Source organism: Lingula anatina, chromosome 5, assembly GCF_051362555.1.
Source record: "Lingula anatina isolate TDL-2025a chromosome 5, LinAna3.0, whole genome shotgun sequence".
Taxonomy (NCBI): Eukaryota; Metazoa; Brachiopoda; class Lingulata; order Lingulida; family Lingulidae; genus Lingula; species Lingula anatina.
This window is the reverse complement of record NC_141771.1, coordinates 15,725,484-15,742,324: the sequence shown is the minus strand read 5'-3', so window position 1 is coordinate 15,742,324 and position 16,841 is coordinate 15,725,484. Positions and strand designations below refer to the sequence as shown.

At 39.6% G+C, this 16,841-nt stretch overlaps 2 protein-coding genes across 2 annotated transcripts; one reads left to right on the top strand and one right to left on the bottom strand.

Moving 5' to 3' along the window:
• Positions 1 to 112: 112 nt before the first annotated feature.
• On the top strand, positions 113 to 2,943 carry LOC147761726 (uncharacterized). Its single transcript, XM_087013151.1, has 3 exons — positions 113 to 1,279; positions 1,965 to 2,063; positions 2,315 to 2,943. Exons 1-3 carry the CDS (start codon positions 1,247 to 1,249, stop codon positions 2,861 to 2,863), a joined length of 681 nt encoding a protein of 226 aa, XP_086869277.1. The 5' UTR covers positions 113 to 1,246; the 3' UTR covers positions 2,864 to 2,943.
• An 8,290-nt stretch (positions 2,944 to 11,233) lies between these two features.
• LOC147761725 (uncharacterized) lies at positions 11,234 to 15,277 on the bottom strand. Its single transcript, XM_087013667.1, has 2 exons — positions 14,952 to 15,277; positions 11,234 to 12,704 (listed from the first exon to the last, which is right to left on the bottom strand). The coding sequence occupies exons 1-2, from the start codon at positions 15,005 to 15,007 to the stop codon at positions 11,258 to 11,260; spliced, it is 1,503 nt and encodes a 500-aa protein (XP_086869793.1). The 5' UTR covers positions 15,008 to 15,277; the 3' UTR covers positions 11,234 to 11,257.
• Positions 15,278 to 16,841: the final 1,564 nt, after the last annotated feature.

Here is a 16,841-nt window from a genome sequence, read left to right as displayed (position 1 = left end):
GCAGATCCTAGAACTACACTAGGTCGGCAGTTAGTCTTGAGCATCAGGGTACATGTGGGTTGAACAAGTCTTGCTTATAACCTCGGCCTACTTGGAAAAGCTGCACTAACCACCGACTACGTTGGGCGATTTTTGACACGTTGAACATTTTCAACCAGAACAATCACTGGGCTTAGAAGTAAAAAGCTCCGCCACTGCATTAAGCCATGCTAAGTGAATAATATGGAATAATAATCAATGCAAATAAAATTACGATTTGGACGTAAAATGAGCATCAAAATTGACAACCAGTCATCTAACGCCAACGCCCACCACTCCATTCAAACTGAACGTCACCTTGGAATGTGGCAGATGAAACGGTGCAATGTTTAATTCAAGGGATGTGTGGTTTGGATTTAGAGGCATTCTCAACAGATGATCCTCAGATTTACTGATCCGCGGATCAAATATGGCGGACCTTACATGAAAGCAGAGCCGACTAATCTGCTTAGGGTCTCCCTGCGACTACAGGCGCCGTCCCTGCAGGGGCCTAGCAATATACCACAGAGACGTGGTTTAATCCGTTTAATGTGGCTGGCGGCAGCAGGGGGGGGGGTTCAGCGGATTAATGGGCTCAGCTTTCATGTAAGGTCCAATGTACTTTATGTTTCCTATCCAGAACTAGCGAGAAAAGTTACGGTGTACACGTTCGTTTTCGATTTTTTCTTACTGTGATGCTATTTATGGATATGATTTTGTCAATGTTTTTACAGTCCTATGTCGCATTCAGAACAATGGACTAACTAGTCCACGGGTCAAATATGGCGACCCATTAAAGAGCTTGCCGCCTAACCCGCTAAAAGACATTGAACAGATTCTCCGAGAGTTGGCCATATTTGACCCTCGGACTAGTTAATAATATACCCAGTAGAGCACACTTAAGCAGCCTATAGATAGACACCACAACCCGTAGTTCCTAGAATTTTGATGTTTTTAGTTTGTTTACCGCATATGTCTTCCTGAATCAAATATTCAGTAATATGTCTGTTGTTTGTAAAGAATTGATGTTGGTCTGAAAAAATGAATTCCTCGAAAGTAATTGTGATGATACTTTTTGCCCGTTGTATTATGCCTGTTAATAATTGTATGTAAAGTTGTTCGATATTATGTAATGCCGATATCATTTATTTTACCTGTCAAGATGATGTTGATGTCTGTAAAGGCGTACTGTTCCAGTAGTCTTAACGCTTAGTGACATTGCAAACGAATGCAGCAAAAGCGGTTGAGAAATGAGAAAAGGGTGAGTAACCATGAATATTATCAATGTTCAGTAATTTTCCAAGTAATAATGAAATCAGATATGACAGATATAGTTTTTTTTTTATAAATCAAATGAGAAAATCCCGGTTTGAGTCTTATTTTTCCTAAAAAAACTTTTTAGATATTGAGAAAAAGTTCGTTGTAGAGATTAACATTGGTACGGTTTTCTGAGGATCTAAAATTGTTAAGTTGTGTTCAAAGAAAAAAAAACAGCACTAATCTTAACTGTCGGAACAGATTCATAAACAATTGGTAAGTATGGGAATATTGACGTTAGATTGCCTCGGGAAAATCCATTTTTTTTGTCCAAAACGAGCAGTTGTTATCCTTTTAACGATCTGACATATTCTAATACATGTACATCAGAGGATATATACATACATATACATGTATGTCTTACCATGATGACATGGGGTAGTGATTAAAGGGGGAAAATGACTAATTCAAACCAAAATGTCTAATACCACAGACATATGTAGCAAATGTATTTATTTTAAATATATGTTTTCTGAAAAGGAAAACAAAATCATTTATCATTTTAACGTATTCCAAGACTAGCTTACTGCCAATTTATATTTTAAGCGTTTATTTTCTGAAGTTATAAAGTAAAAAATCAGTGTGGGTGTTTCTCTGTGGGCCTGTTGAACACATATATTGTATTTCAGAACGACTTGTTTACTATGAAGCTGTTAATAATCGTGCAAGTAGCTGTTCTGTACGCTACATGTCTGCATGATGTCAAGGGCCGTGAATCCACCACCGAGGTAGTTATTATGTTTAGATGGTATTTAACCACGAATGTCTTATCAGAACTCTATACAAAGCTTACGTGTTATATTCAGCCCTTGAAAATTTGAAACCAACGATAAAAAAACTCCAGTGGACTCTGAATTATTTGTTCATTTAAACCCAGACTTGGTAATATTTGCCAGTAGCTATAAGTAATCATAGCTCTTAGTAATATATAGTTCTCCCCTCTGACAACATATAATATAATATAATATATAATACTTAGAAGTCCTCCAACGCGGAGCCGTCTGCTCTTTTCAAGATGAAAATACGTGGATACTTCAAACAACTTGATGTCAACGAGGATGGCAAATTGGACAGACGAGAGTACATGGATTTAACAACAGAGAGGAGTCGAAAGGTTCTCCCTTCTTGGAGGTCAAAGGTCGTATATGCGGTTTTGTCTACCACTTGGGGTCCCTGGTTTTCAAACGAACACAACCATTTTAAGCAGTCAGTTACAGTCGATGAATGGATTGAATTGCTCAAAATTGACATTGCAAATTTCACGATGAATTCAAAATACTCCGAATGGTGTGAGGACTGGTTCAATATCATTAATGTGGATTGTGGTGAAGACATTTCTGTTGATGAGTTTTCTAAATTCCTGGCGATATTCCATAGCACCTTGCCACCGGAAGTGCCATTTAATACCACTGATCAAGATGGCAATGGCGTCATCAGCGGGCAAGAGTTCGCAAATGGTTGTGCCCAATTTTATTACAACCAGAACGACCCCGAGACGGCTTTCTTTTATGGATCCCCGGACAATTAGATAATGACACTGTCAAAGAAGAGCAATTAATGTGCCGTATTCTATAGCAGCTTGTGCTCAATAAAATTATACGGATTGTATATTTGGTAAGCACATGATACCGTTTTTAGTTATTGTTATTGATATGTATTTTTCTGTTATTTTATTTTCTTATTATTATATAAGCAGATAATGATTTAATTCATGCCCCTGTCCATTGCATGCTCGTGCATGATATAATCTTATTATTATATTAGCAGGTGATGATGCATGATATAATCTGGGCCAAGGCTCTGTCACGCGAATCGGACATGAAGTCGATTATACGCACAATTTTGAGCGTATGAAATCACCCCTTTCCAGCGCACGAAAATGAACATATAAGTAGCATATAAAATTGTTTTTAAACATGCTTACAGCATTGAATCTCCCTCGTACACGTAAACGATGTCAGCCTAACGAGCCCCTTGCATAGCAGGTTTCAGTGAACCACTTTCCACTAAACATTTGTCCCTTTTCAGATGTGTTACCTCCTTCAAAACGTGGCTTTTTCACAATAAACCTACACAAGGCGGTGCATCTGGCAGCAAAGAGCAAAAATAGGGGCGGTCGCTGACCCACAAGCCCTTGTTTGGATGCTTTTGGTATGCATGACACCTTCTGGTAGAGTTTTATATGTATCAAAAAGGGATTTCTACTATAAACTCCGTTTTAACCTGAATATCATGGCGCTAATTCACCTTAATTGCTTTTTATTGAATTGAGCGGGATCTTGGAATGCAGGAATCGCACTAGTAAAAAGGGAACAACAGCGTTGCGTTATTTTTGGCGCTATAATGCCTAATCTTGCCCATCCTCATTACGCAAACGCTCGTATTTGTGTGTATGTGTGTATGTGTGTATATATATATATATATATATATATATGTAAGTGTGTGCGCGCGCGCTCTCGCGCGTGTGTGGGGTAACAGTTGAGTGTGTGCGTCTCCCTCCCTGCTTCCTGTGCTTACACCGCCTCACAATTTTATAAAATGGTGCAGTCCCTCATGCCCTCGTTGCGAATACATATTCCTATTAAAACAATTTCATTTTAAGATAGGTTTTCAATTTAATGCATAACAACTTCTTTTGTTTACCTTCTCGCGTTTTCCCTTTCCCCTGACCACCTTTAATTCCTGAAAGTGACCGCAGCAGCTTTGTTATTTTATGTTTAATCCTTATGAATTCCTTAAAAATACGGAGTATTTGAACAAAAAAAAAGAAAACTTGATTATGTGCATTCTGATGCGGTACATGCCTCGTGCGGTGCAGGGATCACGGTCATACATGAAACTAATTACTGAATGGGTTAGAGAGGTGGATGGGGCGGACATATTTAACCCCAAAAGTGACCTACTGGTACATGTAAGTGTTCTCTCATTTCTCTTTCGTCACAAATATAGCAAGTACTATCGGGTTAAATTAGCCGTTGGAAAACGTTAAGTTTTATATACGCATACGCACCGCGGTATTTTTAACATTTATGGATATGTAATACCTTGATAATAAAGTGCGAATATTGCAGAGAATGCACTTTTTTATTGACGAAATGTAAAAACTATCTTGCGTGCGTATATTGTATGTCTTTATACATCTTTAATAACTTACAGCGTCAACGAAATTACACTCACTATATTATCATTTCCAACGCTGTATATGATACGTTTTTGTATGTCGGAGTCACGTATAAGTATGCGGGAGCAATGGTTATTTAATGAACAATGTATAAAGTATTCAAAAATTTGCCGTAGATTGAGAGATAAATTACCATATGATACTCCAGCTAGATCATATTACCATCAGAACAAAAGAGGTTATGAATATGAACAGATGGTCAAAAACATCCCACTTTTTCCGAGTTCTTTTTGTACTATGTTGCTGGGCAGTCATCGCGGTGCTTGTTGAGCACTATATCGTGTTTATAAGACGAATAAACCAGGTTCTTACAGACCAACAGCAACCACTGGCGAGAATCAGGCATCTGGGGTCTCCACATTCCCATTTTCATGTCAGACGGATTTACAATCCAGGTATCCACAACGGAGACGTCCACGACCAGTTTTATTACCACAGCAACCACTATGTCCATGAAAGTTCTTCCACGCAGGAACTTTTTACAAATTTGCCGGAAACACTGGATACATTTAGAACAAACCAGCGCCTCAATGGTGATGGAAAAGATACCAAATTAGAAGAGGGCCCCAATGTTTTTAATAGATCGGGGAATCTAAAATACAACATTACAGTCAACAAACCAGTCTCTACATCGGAAAAGTCAATTTTGCTTTGGAACGATTATCAATACTACTACGACGTGAAGCGGGAGCCACTTTTTGAGTCTTGTCCAGTAAATTCATGTGTCATTACGACCGACAGAAACCAAACCGCTGTTGTGGACGCGATTATATTCAACGTAGCGCCTAGAGCATTTCACCAGGAATGCCAGGGAGTGGAAAAAGAGTGTGAAATTCCACTTCTTAAACCCAAACACCAAATTTGGGTGTTCCACACACTGGAACCGGCCTGCCTTACTTCCATGAGAAAGCAAGACAACAAAGAAATGCTATTCAACTCGTTTAATTGGACGTTCACATATAAGAGAAACTCCGATGTGTTCACTCCTTACGGAATGATTATAAAACGAGAGGAACCTCTCACACGCAACTTCTCAGAGATTATCAAAGCGAAAAAGAAACTGGTTGCTTGGGTGGTCAGTGATTGTACCACCAGAAGTAGGAGAGAAGAGTATGTTGCAGAGTTAAGTAAATACATCGATGTGGATATACTAGGTGACTGTGGAAGACCATGTAGAAACTGCTGGAGATACGTCAATGAGACATATAAGTTCTACCTTGCCTTTGAGAACAACCTGGCGGACGACTATGTCTCTGAGAAGTTTTTCAGATCTTGGAATTTGGACGTAGTTCTTGTGTCAAGAAGCGGAGCCAATTACTCAATCTTTGGTGTGCTCCCAGAAATGCACATAGACACGTCAGCTTTTACGACACCAAAGGCTCTGGCAGAGTACCTCCTTTTGCTAGATAGGAACGACACGCTGTACTTACAATATTTAAACTGGAAAAATTACTACCGGACAACAAGACCCATGGACGGACCGTATGTTAACTGGTGCAGTTTTTGTAGTAAATTACACGAGGAACCTCAAATATCGAATGTTTATTCTAAACGTGAGCTATGGGACTGGTTATACGGGTCTGGAACTTCAAATGGATGCAGAGCTCCGACTGACCTTGACTTTAATAAGACAGACGCTGTTACGAATAGAGAACCAGAACTCGAATGATTCTGGTATCAGTATTCAACCAGTGATTTTTGTGATACATTTTTTATCTCTTTCATTGCATGCTCTACTTGGTTTTCTTTACATCATTAATTTTGTAGAGATTCAGGAATTGAAGAAATTTGCATGGCTTTTTTCCGCCAAGGAATATATGCGCATGTTGTTTATTTGCTCACTGTCAACTACATCTCTGTCTTTGTTGCACTGATATTGATTCTAACGTTGACCACTTGGAAGAAGAATTTTAACCTACTCTATCAAATATGAAACAAAAGATAAAATTATACAATGTTTACAGACCCTTTCATTACTGAGTACTCACTTTAATGCACCGCTATGATACAAGTAGCGCTTGTTACACGGTGCATCTTCCCAGACAGGAACACATTTATGTCAAAGACAGGCCTCAGATATAAAACATGAAATCAAGCATTAAGCCTTTCTTGAAAGAAGCCCAATTCCGATGAAATGATAAACAAAAAGTCTAAAACAATTTTTTCTAATTATAATGAATTGTTATTGGTGCACACCCCACACCCGAAATCTTTACCTAATGCAATATATACGTGTGTGTGTGTGTGTGTGTGTGTGTGTGGGTGTGTGTGCGTGTGCTGGTATACATGCCTCTTCCCTTCGTGCCAAACTATGGACAGGCGAAGATGTGGGATCTCTCGTTGCAGATGCCCAAGACATTGCTTCCACACAGCCTACGTTATCAGCCTTTTAGGTGATCCACGTGGTAATTGCAGTTGTTGAGACTTTTGCCTGATGCATCAAAACACAATTGGTTTCGTTACGTCCTACGTCCCAATTTTGAGCTCATTCTAGCAGGATTTCAAGGGTCTTACTATTTCTCTTTTCCCTCTAACGCAATAAGAATGTTTCGAATGATGTCGGAACGCCCTACGTATATTTAGATTGCACCCATAGTGCAGTTAGAATAGACTAAGCATGCCATTCGATATTTTTCCATTTGGAATGCACTTCGAAAGTTTTGAGCATGAGCAAAACATTTGGGCCGGCCACAAGAATGGGTAAAAAATATTTGGAATGCACTCAGAAATTTTAGAATGCTCTTTGAATATCCAGGAACGAACAAAGAATTGTATTTCCGTCGGCATTCTTGCTCATTCCGCCTCTAGTGTGAACGGGCCATCAAGGTTCGGTCACCCCTAATGAGGCACGTGTGAGAATCAAACATGAAATCTATAATACGCACAGTTTTGAGCACATGAAATCATCCTTCTCAAGCGTATGAAAGTGAACATGTTAGTAGCAAATGCAATTGTTTTTAGACATGTTAAAACATCGTTTGTCCCTCCGCGAATGAGAATGTACTCCATCGTTTACCTGCGTACTTGAATACGTAAACGATGTTAGCCTAAAGAGCCCCTTGCATAGCAAGTAGCATGATCCACTGCCCACTAAACATTTGTCCCTTTTCAGATGTATTACCTCCATCAAAACGTGGCTTATACCTACACAAGGCGGTGCATCTGGCAGCAAAGGGCAAAAATAGGGGCGCTCGCTGACCCACAATCCCTTGTTTTGATGCTTTCGGCATACATGACACCTTTTGGTAGCGTTTTACATGTATTAAAAAGGCATTTCTACTATAAACTCCGTTTAACCTGAATATTATGGCCCAAATGTCATTTAAATCGTTTTTTATTGAATTGAACGGGACCGCTTGGAAAGCATAAATCGCACTAGCAAAAAGGGAACAAAGGCGCTACGTTATATTTGAGGGTATAATGCCTTATCTTCCCACTCATTACGCAAACGCTCGTGTTTATGTGTATGTGTGTTCATCTGTATGTGTGTATACGCTCGTGCCTGTGTGTGTGCGCGTGTATGTGTGTGTGTGCATGTGTGAGTGTATGTGTGGGGGTTCATTTAAATATTTTTCTAATTTAAATGTTTTCAATGCATAACGCATTCTTTTGTGGGCTTTCTGGTAGCAGCTGTCTCTTCTGACCACCTTTGATACTGGGAAGTGACTGCAGCAGCATTGTTACTTTACATTTAGTTCTAATAAATTCCGTAACAATACAGAATTAAACGTATGTGGTACTTGGAGCGGAGCATCTATCACGATAGGTGTAACTGATTACTGAATGGATTGTAGTTTATAGAGGTACATGTAGATGGGGCGGACATATTTGACCCCGAATGTGACCTACATATGGGTGTTCTCTCGCATACCTTTAAAAAAACTAATAAAGCAAGTAAGATCGGATTGAATTGGCATGGGCATATGCACTGATACCTTGATAATAAAGTGAGGACATTGCAGAGAATGATTGTTTTTCATTTAGGACATGTATTAAATTATCTAGCGTGCGTATATTGTGTGCCTTTATACATCTTTAAATAAGATACAGCGTCAAGGTAATTACACCCACTGAATGGTTATTTCCAACGCTGTATATGAGACATTTTTGTATGTCTGAGTCACGTATAAGTATGCGGGAACAATGGTTATTTAATGTAAAATGTATAAAGTATTCAAAAATGTGCAGTTGATTGAGAGATAAATTACTATGTCTGATACTCCAGCTAGAACATATTACCATCAGAACAAAAGAGGTTATCAATATGAACAGATGGTCCAAAACGTCCCGCTTTTTCAGCGTTCTTTTTGTACTATGTTGCTGGGCAGTCATCGCGGTGCTTTTTGAGCAATACGTCGTGTTCATCAGACGAATAAACCAAGTTCTCACAGACCAACAACAACCACTGGCGAGAATCAGGCATCTGGGGTCTCCGCATTCCCATGGTCATGTCAAACAGATATACAATCAAGGTATCCACAACGGAGACGTCAACGACCAGTATTATTACAACAACAACCACTATGCCCATGTAAGTTCTGTGCGGCAGGAATTTTTTACAAAATTTCCGGTGACACTGGATACGTTTACAACAAACCAGCGCCCCAATGGTGATGGAAAGGATACCAAATTAGAAGAGCGCCCCAATATTTTTCATGGATCGAGAAATCTAAAATACAATAATACAATCAACAAACCAGTCTCTCCATCGGTAAAGTCAATTTTGCTTTGGAACGATTATCAATACTACTACGACGTGAAGCGGGAGCCACTTTTCGAGTCTTGTCCAGTAAATTCATGTGTCATTACGACCGACAGAAACCAATCCGCTGTTGTGGACGCGATTATATTCAACGTGGCGACTACTGCATTTCACCGGGAATGCCAAGGAGTGGAAAAGGAGTGTGATATTCCACTTTCGAAACCCGAACACCAAATATGGGTGTTCCACACACTGGAACCGTCCTGCCAAACCTACATTAGAAACCAACGCAACAAAGAAATGCTATTCAACTCGTTTAATTGGACGTTCACATATAAGAGAAACTCCGATGTGTTCACTCCTTACGGAATGATTATAAAACGAGACGAACCTCTCACACGCAACTTCTCGGAGATTATCAAATCAAAAAAGAAACTGGTTGTTTGGGTGGTCAGTGATTGTACCACCAGGAGTAGGAGAGAAGAGTATGTTGCAGAGATAAGTAAATATATCGATGTGGATATACTAGGTGACTGTGGAAGGCCATGTAGAAATTGCTGGAGATACGTCAATGAGACATACAAGTTTTACCTTGCCTTTGAGAACAACCTGGCGGAGGACTATGTCTCTGAGAAGTTTTTCAGGTCTTGGAATTTGGACGTAGTTCTTGTGTCAAGAAGCGGAGCCAATTACTCAATCTTTGGTGTGCTCCCAGAAATGCACGTAGACACGTCAGCTTTTACGACACCAAAGGCTCTGGCAGAGTACCTCCTTTTGCTAGATAGGAACGACACGCTGTACTTACAATATTTAAACTGGAAAAATTACTACCGTACAACTAGACCCATGGACGGACCGTATGTTAACTGGTGCAGTTTTTGTAGTAAATTACACGAGGAACCTCAAATATCGAATGTTTATTCTAAACGTGAGCTATGGGACTGGTTATACGGTCCTGGAAGGTCAAACGGGTGCAGAATTCCGACCGACCTTGGTTTTAATAACACAGACCCCGTTACGGATAGAGGACCGGAAGTAGAATGATTCTGGCGTCAGTATTAAACCTGTAGAGATTTTGTAGAGATTCAAGAATTGAAGACATTTGCAGGGCTTTTTGTGTTAAGGAATGTATAGGCCTACGCATGTTGTTTATTTGCTCACTGTCAGGTACATATCTGTCTTTGTTGCACAGGTCACTTAGGATTTTAACCTACTCTTAATAATTTAGAGTACTCTAAAGAATATTAACCTACTCTATCAAATAAGAAACAAGAGATAAAAATTATGCAACATTTACAAATCCTTTCCTTACTGAGTTCTCACTTTGATCCTCCGCTGTGATACACGTTGCGATACCGGGGTATTTATACGGCGCATCTACCCCGATTGGAACACATTCAAGTAAAAGACAGCTAGGGCTCAAAATGATAATTTGCAGTCTAGCATTTCTCGAAAGAAGCCGAATTCCGATGACCTGATACACAAAATTCTAAAACATTTTTTCTAATTATAATTAATTGTTATTGGTGCACACGCGACACCCTAAACCTTTAACTTATGCAATATACTAGTTCCTATAATTCTGCTTTAACCGCTACAAGTACAAAATCTTGTTAATATACAGACAAAGGTAATCGATATATGAATATGCCTAGAGGCTTCATCTGATTTTCATCAATGTACATTTTTTGTGTGAAAAGACAGCATTTCTTAAAGTCTTGTTCATCATAACGAGGTTGGCTAGTCTGGCGTGCAAGGAAGCTTTCTCTCCGTTTATCATAGCCTTCTGCCACATGGTAAAATAAGTTAGATAAACAAAATGATACGACTTTACATGGTTATTGGATACAGATGACTGCCTTAGTCTTGCCTTACTGGCACGCAAGGAAATATAATCAGCCCAAGAAACTTTATCTTATTGCTGTTTAAAAACTATTTCCTTAAGTATATATATATATATATATATATATATATATATATATATATATATATATATATATATATATCGTTGAGCAGACAGAATATTTTCATTTTTTCCATTAACTCCACGCCTTCTCTTCTGCTGCCATTTTCATCAACTCCGCGGTCAGCTCAGCGTATCTTTTGGCGTTCTCATCACTTACCCTATTGGTACAGTAGTCAAGGTTGTAGCAGAATCGACCACGGAACTTGAGCAAATAATGCACAAAAGGCATAGGATACCTATGAGACGCGGTAGATGTGACAATCTTCGTGGCGTGGACCTCGTCGTCTTGTCCACCAGGAGGACATAACTTGTCACAATCGCCGACACTGGATATTGCAAATTCCATTGTACAATCTGGTGTAGCTAACATGCTTTTCACGCCGTCGTCACCGATGTAATCCGCTATTTTACAAAGCCGTATGGGATCTCCATTGCGAAGCATGGAGTGAATCACTTGGGTAGCATTCTGAGCATGTTTCCAGAAGGCAGCGAATGTGGCATCTGTAGGCGTCGTTATCGAGACGCTTGGTATAGCAGTGAAAAATCCGAAAGCAGTGCTTAGTTCTGACGGTAGAAAACGCCGCGTATTAACAGAATGAATAGAACGTATATCTAGGGCGCTGGGTGGTTTACCATCATTTATCAGACTGGCCATGGCCATGGATGCAGCAGCAAAGAAGGCACCATGTACAGTTGTCCCATGATCCTTACACTTCGCTATGAATCTCTCCGTTTCTTGAATCGACAATTCGACTGCCACTGTTTTTGTATACGTATTAGGTGTTGCAGATGGTGGCGGAAATCGCTCCATATACATACTCTTGCTTGGAAACAAACTTTTCAACATTAATGTTGCCATGTGAACGTAATCTCGCCAAGTAAGTGCCATTTCACGTCGTGGCAACAGATCTTCCAAAGCTGGCTGGAGCATCACAGCATTGTCGTCACTGCGGGATGCGCCTGACATGACAGCGTTTAGACTGTGAAATAGCCTGTGTAACATCAAGAAAAATGACGTTCCATCTATTATAGAGTGATGGCTCCCAAAGACCAATACGCTGGTGAACCTCGCATTTGAGATACATCTCTCCGTTGTTGAACCATCGTCGTATTCAGGCATTCGTGCAACTTTTACTCTCCAAAGCGGACCATTGGTAGTGTCATACACCACGCGCATCATATCCTCGTGGATCTTCTCCCATCCGTCTTCTGACGTCAGATTAATCATCTCAAAGTCTACTTGAGGGCTGTTCATATACTTGAAGTGCCTCTTCCCTTCGTGCCGAACTATGGTCAAGCGAAGATGCGGGATCTCTCGTTGCAGATGCCCAAGACATTGCTCCCATACACCCTCTGTTATCAGCCTTTTTGAGGTGATCCACGTGGTAACTGCAATTGTTGAGACTTTTGCCTCATGCATCAAAACACAATCGGTTTCGTTACGTCCTAGTGGGCGAATGATATCATTTGCAATCATTGGTGTGATTTCCTTTTTTCTTTTGTTTGTTACAAACAGGCACCTAAATATAGACATGGGGGTAGAAGAACGTTAAAAACCTGGTATTAGAATGGAAACCATGGAGACTGCTGGGATTATATATTACATCGTTTAAGTTGTTACTTTAGAAGTAATAAATACTTGAACTTGTGAATTTAAATGCTATATATATATATATAAAAAAAACAAGTATGGCAGGACTTACTGGCGAACGTAGGTCGCATTCAGAACAAGCTGATCCGCAGACTTACAGATCCGAGGACCAAATATGGCCGACCCACTTGAAAGCTTGCAGCAAAATCCCGTAATAGACACTGAATAGATTCCCTGCGGGGATTAAGTGGTAAGCTTTCAAGTGGGTTGGCCATTTTTGATCCGCGGATGTATTAGTACGCAGCTCAGCTTTGTTTGTGAATGTGGCCATACTGACGAAGGAGAAGGCGGGGATAGTCCGCCCCCGGAGAAAGTCCGTATATCTCAAAAGTGTAAAGTTGGATCTGGCCTCCCGTCATTTCAAGATGTCACGTGGTATGTGCAAGAGTTATAAAACAAAACTATGGGGTGCAACGCAGATGAAACGTGACTCACAAGCCACGACTCATTTATTTTACCTTGGAAAGAAACTTTAAGAGTCTCAATTGGTGTCTGTTTTGTAATTTGAATATAGATTACATTTAGTCATTCAGCCCGTGGCGGGGCATGTTGGCCCCCTATACGAAAATGCAGTGGGTATTCCACGTAAACGCCATGAAATACATTTTTACAATTTTTTTTATCAAATTGAATTTTGAGAGTCTTTGATTTTTTTTTAAACATCTGTATTCTCAATAGGGTTAAATATTGATACAGTATAAATAAAGGTGGCAATTCGCCTAGGCATTATATGCTCACCTTTGGAATTTAATAATAATAATAATAATAATAATAATAATAATAATAATATTCAAGGAAAGGCAGTGACTAGAACATGAGTGGCATTAGAGGGGAGTAAGGGACAGGGCATGGGGGGGGGGAGGTAATTTTGGGGGGAGGGGCAATAGGCCCTATGTAGGCGCCAGAACAGAAATGGAAGAAGATTCAGACATTTTTAATTAAGAAATCAGACACTATTTCGAAGAGTCTTTGATGAATTAGTAGTTCAAATGAGGCAGATATATTGAGGTTTCTGTACCTTACGTTGTATGTAAATAACGCGCTTCAGTTTTATGCCCTGTACATGTGCTACATGTATATTCGATCAAAGCCTATGAAAATAGATTTCAAAATGTCTGTAATAAATATACTTTAAGACACATAATTTTTTTATTTGGACTCACCACCTAAATTAAACTTTTTAACGCTTTCTTGACATCAGTGGATACGGTCACTTTTCAAAATGATGTGATCGTTTTTTTACCCCGTAGTTTTTTTTTTCACAAATTGACGGGGGGGGGGGGGTATCTTACCCCGGGGTCCAACTAGCCCAGGTCTCCCCTATGTCTTGTGAATATTATGCGTGGAACAAAAAAGCCTCCTCGGGACAAATTCGCCCCTTTTTCACATGGCTTTCTCACCTGGCCCTGGGCATGTATATATGTCACAACGCTGACTCTGATGAATACAAGAGAAAACGACACTTTCATTCTAATGTAATTACCAAACCTCGATCAGCATAAACAGATGTACATAACGTGATGTTACCTGACGCATTAAAGATAGAGTAGTACATGTATGATAAAACTTGTGACATTTCGGTCAAAGTGAATTTGCTTTCGTTGATGCTGTTGATGTTTTTGTTAAGCTTGTACATGTAGGTTTATTTTAGGAAGTCAGAGACGAGCAATAATGCACTGTGCTTTAATGCTGCCTACCTTAGTTGCCTCTGTTACTCATTTTAATCCAGTAAAATGCACAGAAATGGATACAAGTATTTTTTCTATTGGATTTTATACGTGCGAAGTTGCCCCACAGAGTGATTACATTTGCCCCGGGGTGGGGCGCATTCCCACACTTAATTACACTAGACATTTTAATACAGAATTTACTGAAAAAATTACACTGGACTTTTTGATACTTCACCACCATAAGGTTATATAAATGAACTTACTTCTGAAAAAAATCTAGAAACCTTCCTTTCATCTCAATTTTTTTATAAAAAGAGGGCGAATTACATGTGGCCCCGCTTTCCCCTACATATACTGACTGTCTGGTTCACTGACTGACACATTTTTACGTCAAAAATAATTAACGGAATGCGATGAAACAGAAAAGTGTTTAATATAGTACTTACCGGCGAATGGTGCGCTGTAATACAATTCTGCCAAGTAAAAAGCTTTTACCGTGCATGATAGAAAACAAGCCAAATAGAGACCTACTGGTTGTTGTACCATGTAGAGCCTTGAATGAAATGTTCTCGGGTTATGTTATGCATGGAAAGCTTCGATGTCATTTTGGCCGAGACTCTGTATATATCAGTTCAACAGGTCATGCCTGCCCTGTATTGCGGTCTGTCAACATCATGAATTATGGAACGAAAATAACAAATAATGACGGAGCTGCCTGTCACTTCATGCTTGACCTAGCTCATACACGTTAAATACCATATTATAAAGGGAATATAAGGGCTGATGAAATTTGCGATTTATATACCTGTACCGTGTTTTTTTTTAATATAATCACCTTCTTATTTTCCCATTTAACTGTTACATATTTACATGTTAAACGACGGCAGACGTTCTGTAAAATATCAAGTGATTAACTATTAAATTTGTACTTATAGTAAATGTGTCCAGAGATATAAAAAAGTCAATAACAGGTTTTCACAGTCCTGATGTTGGCAGCTTATGCTATGATATTTATTCTAATTTCCTGTCTTTTGCCTTCGTCTTCTATGTCACTCTCCCTCTCTCTTTCTTTCTCTATATTTCTTGCTCTCTCTCTTTCTCTCTCTTTCTTTTTCTCTGTCTGTTCCCCCCTCTCCCTCTTTCTACCTGTTTATCTGTTTCCTCCTCTATCTTTATTTCTCTCAATCTGTTTCTCTGTCTCTCTATCTGTTTCCCTCTATCTCTTCACTCTCTTTATTTCTCTATCTCCTCCTTTCTCTCTCTCACTCTTTATTTCTCTCTATCTCCCCCCTTTCTCTCTCTCTCTCTCTCTCTCTCAAAGATTCGGTGCATGCAATAACCTTACTGCCGGCCCCTTAAAGGACACCATCACGATAACATCGACCAGAACAATATGACAAACATGCCTCGCCCATAAACGTCCTAAGAGGCTAAACACATTTGCTAATCGTCATCAGTGCAAATGTTCAGTGTAAATAGAAGATCGACACAGGGGCAAACTAAATAAAGCTACTGTTGCGCAGCAGTGAATGGATTATTTGTCTTCATATTGTGTCCTACATAATAACATTTCGTTTTTTTTTTTAATAATAAAAAGGAATGCGACTTGTCTATGCATAGTTTTGGACGAGCTCGCTTTTTTGGCCAGTCTGTGCGTACGTGTCGTTATTGAAACGTATTGTGCATCTGCTTATACAGGTAGTATAATACTGGACCTTAAGGCATAAGGGAGATAAAAATAATCCAAGAAATCATTACTATGTTTTTTGTAACTGTCTTCAGGTAAAACAGCCGAGTCCTTAGTTACCATTCTCGATTACAAGCAAGTCTCTTTCTGTTCTTCTCCTGCTGCCATTTAAATCAACTCCACAGTCATATCATCGTAACTTTTCACGTCCGTAACGCCAACCCTTTTGGAATAAAAATGTTCAATAAGCTCGATTAAGAAATCATTTAGATAACTGGCTTTAGGCAAGGCATACATGTACGAGCCCTTAATTAACGTTTTCGATTACAAGCAAGTCCCTTTTTCTTCTTCGCCCGCTGCCATCTTCATCAACTTCACGGTCAGAGCAGTGTATTTTTTGGCGTTCGTAGCGCTAGCCCTATTGGTGCAGTAGTCAAGGTTATAGCAGAAACGACCGCGGAATTTGTGCAAAAAATGCACAAAAGGTACAGGATATCTATGTGCCGCGGAGGAAGTGGCAATTCTCGTGGCGTGAACCTCGTCGTCTTGTCCTCCAGGAGGACATAACTTGTCGCAATCGCCGATATTGGATGTTGCAAATTCCATTGTACAGTCTCGACTTGCTAGCATGCTTTTCACGCCTTCGTCC

Coding starts and splice junctions, on each gene's coding strand:
- LOC147761726 (XM_087013151.1), top strand. CDS start 1,247: ATGCAGCAAAAGCGGTTGAGAAATGAGAAAAGG. Junction 1,280..1,964: donor GGTTGAGAAATGAGAAAAGG/GTGAGTAACCAT, acceptor ATTGTATTTCAG/AACGACTTGTTTACTATGAA. Junction 2,064..2,314: donor GCCGTGAATCCACCACCGAG/GTAGTTATTATG, acceptor TATAATACTTAG/AAGTCCTCCAACGCGGAGCC.
- LOC147761725 (XM_087013667.1), bottom strand. CDS start 15,007: ATGCACGGTAAAAGCTTTTTACTTGGCAGAATTGTATTACAGCGCACC. Junction 12,705..14,951: donor TTACAGCGCACCATTCGCCG/GTAAGTACTATA, acceptor GTCTATATTTAG/GTGCCTGTTTGTAACAAACA.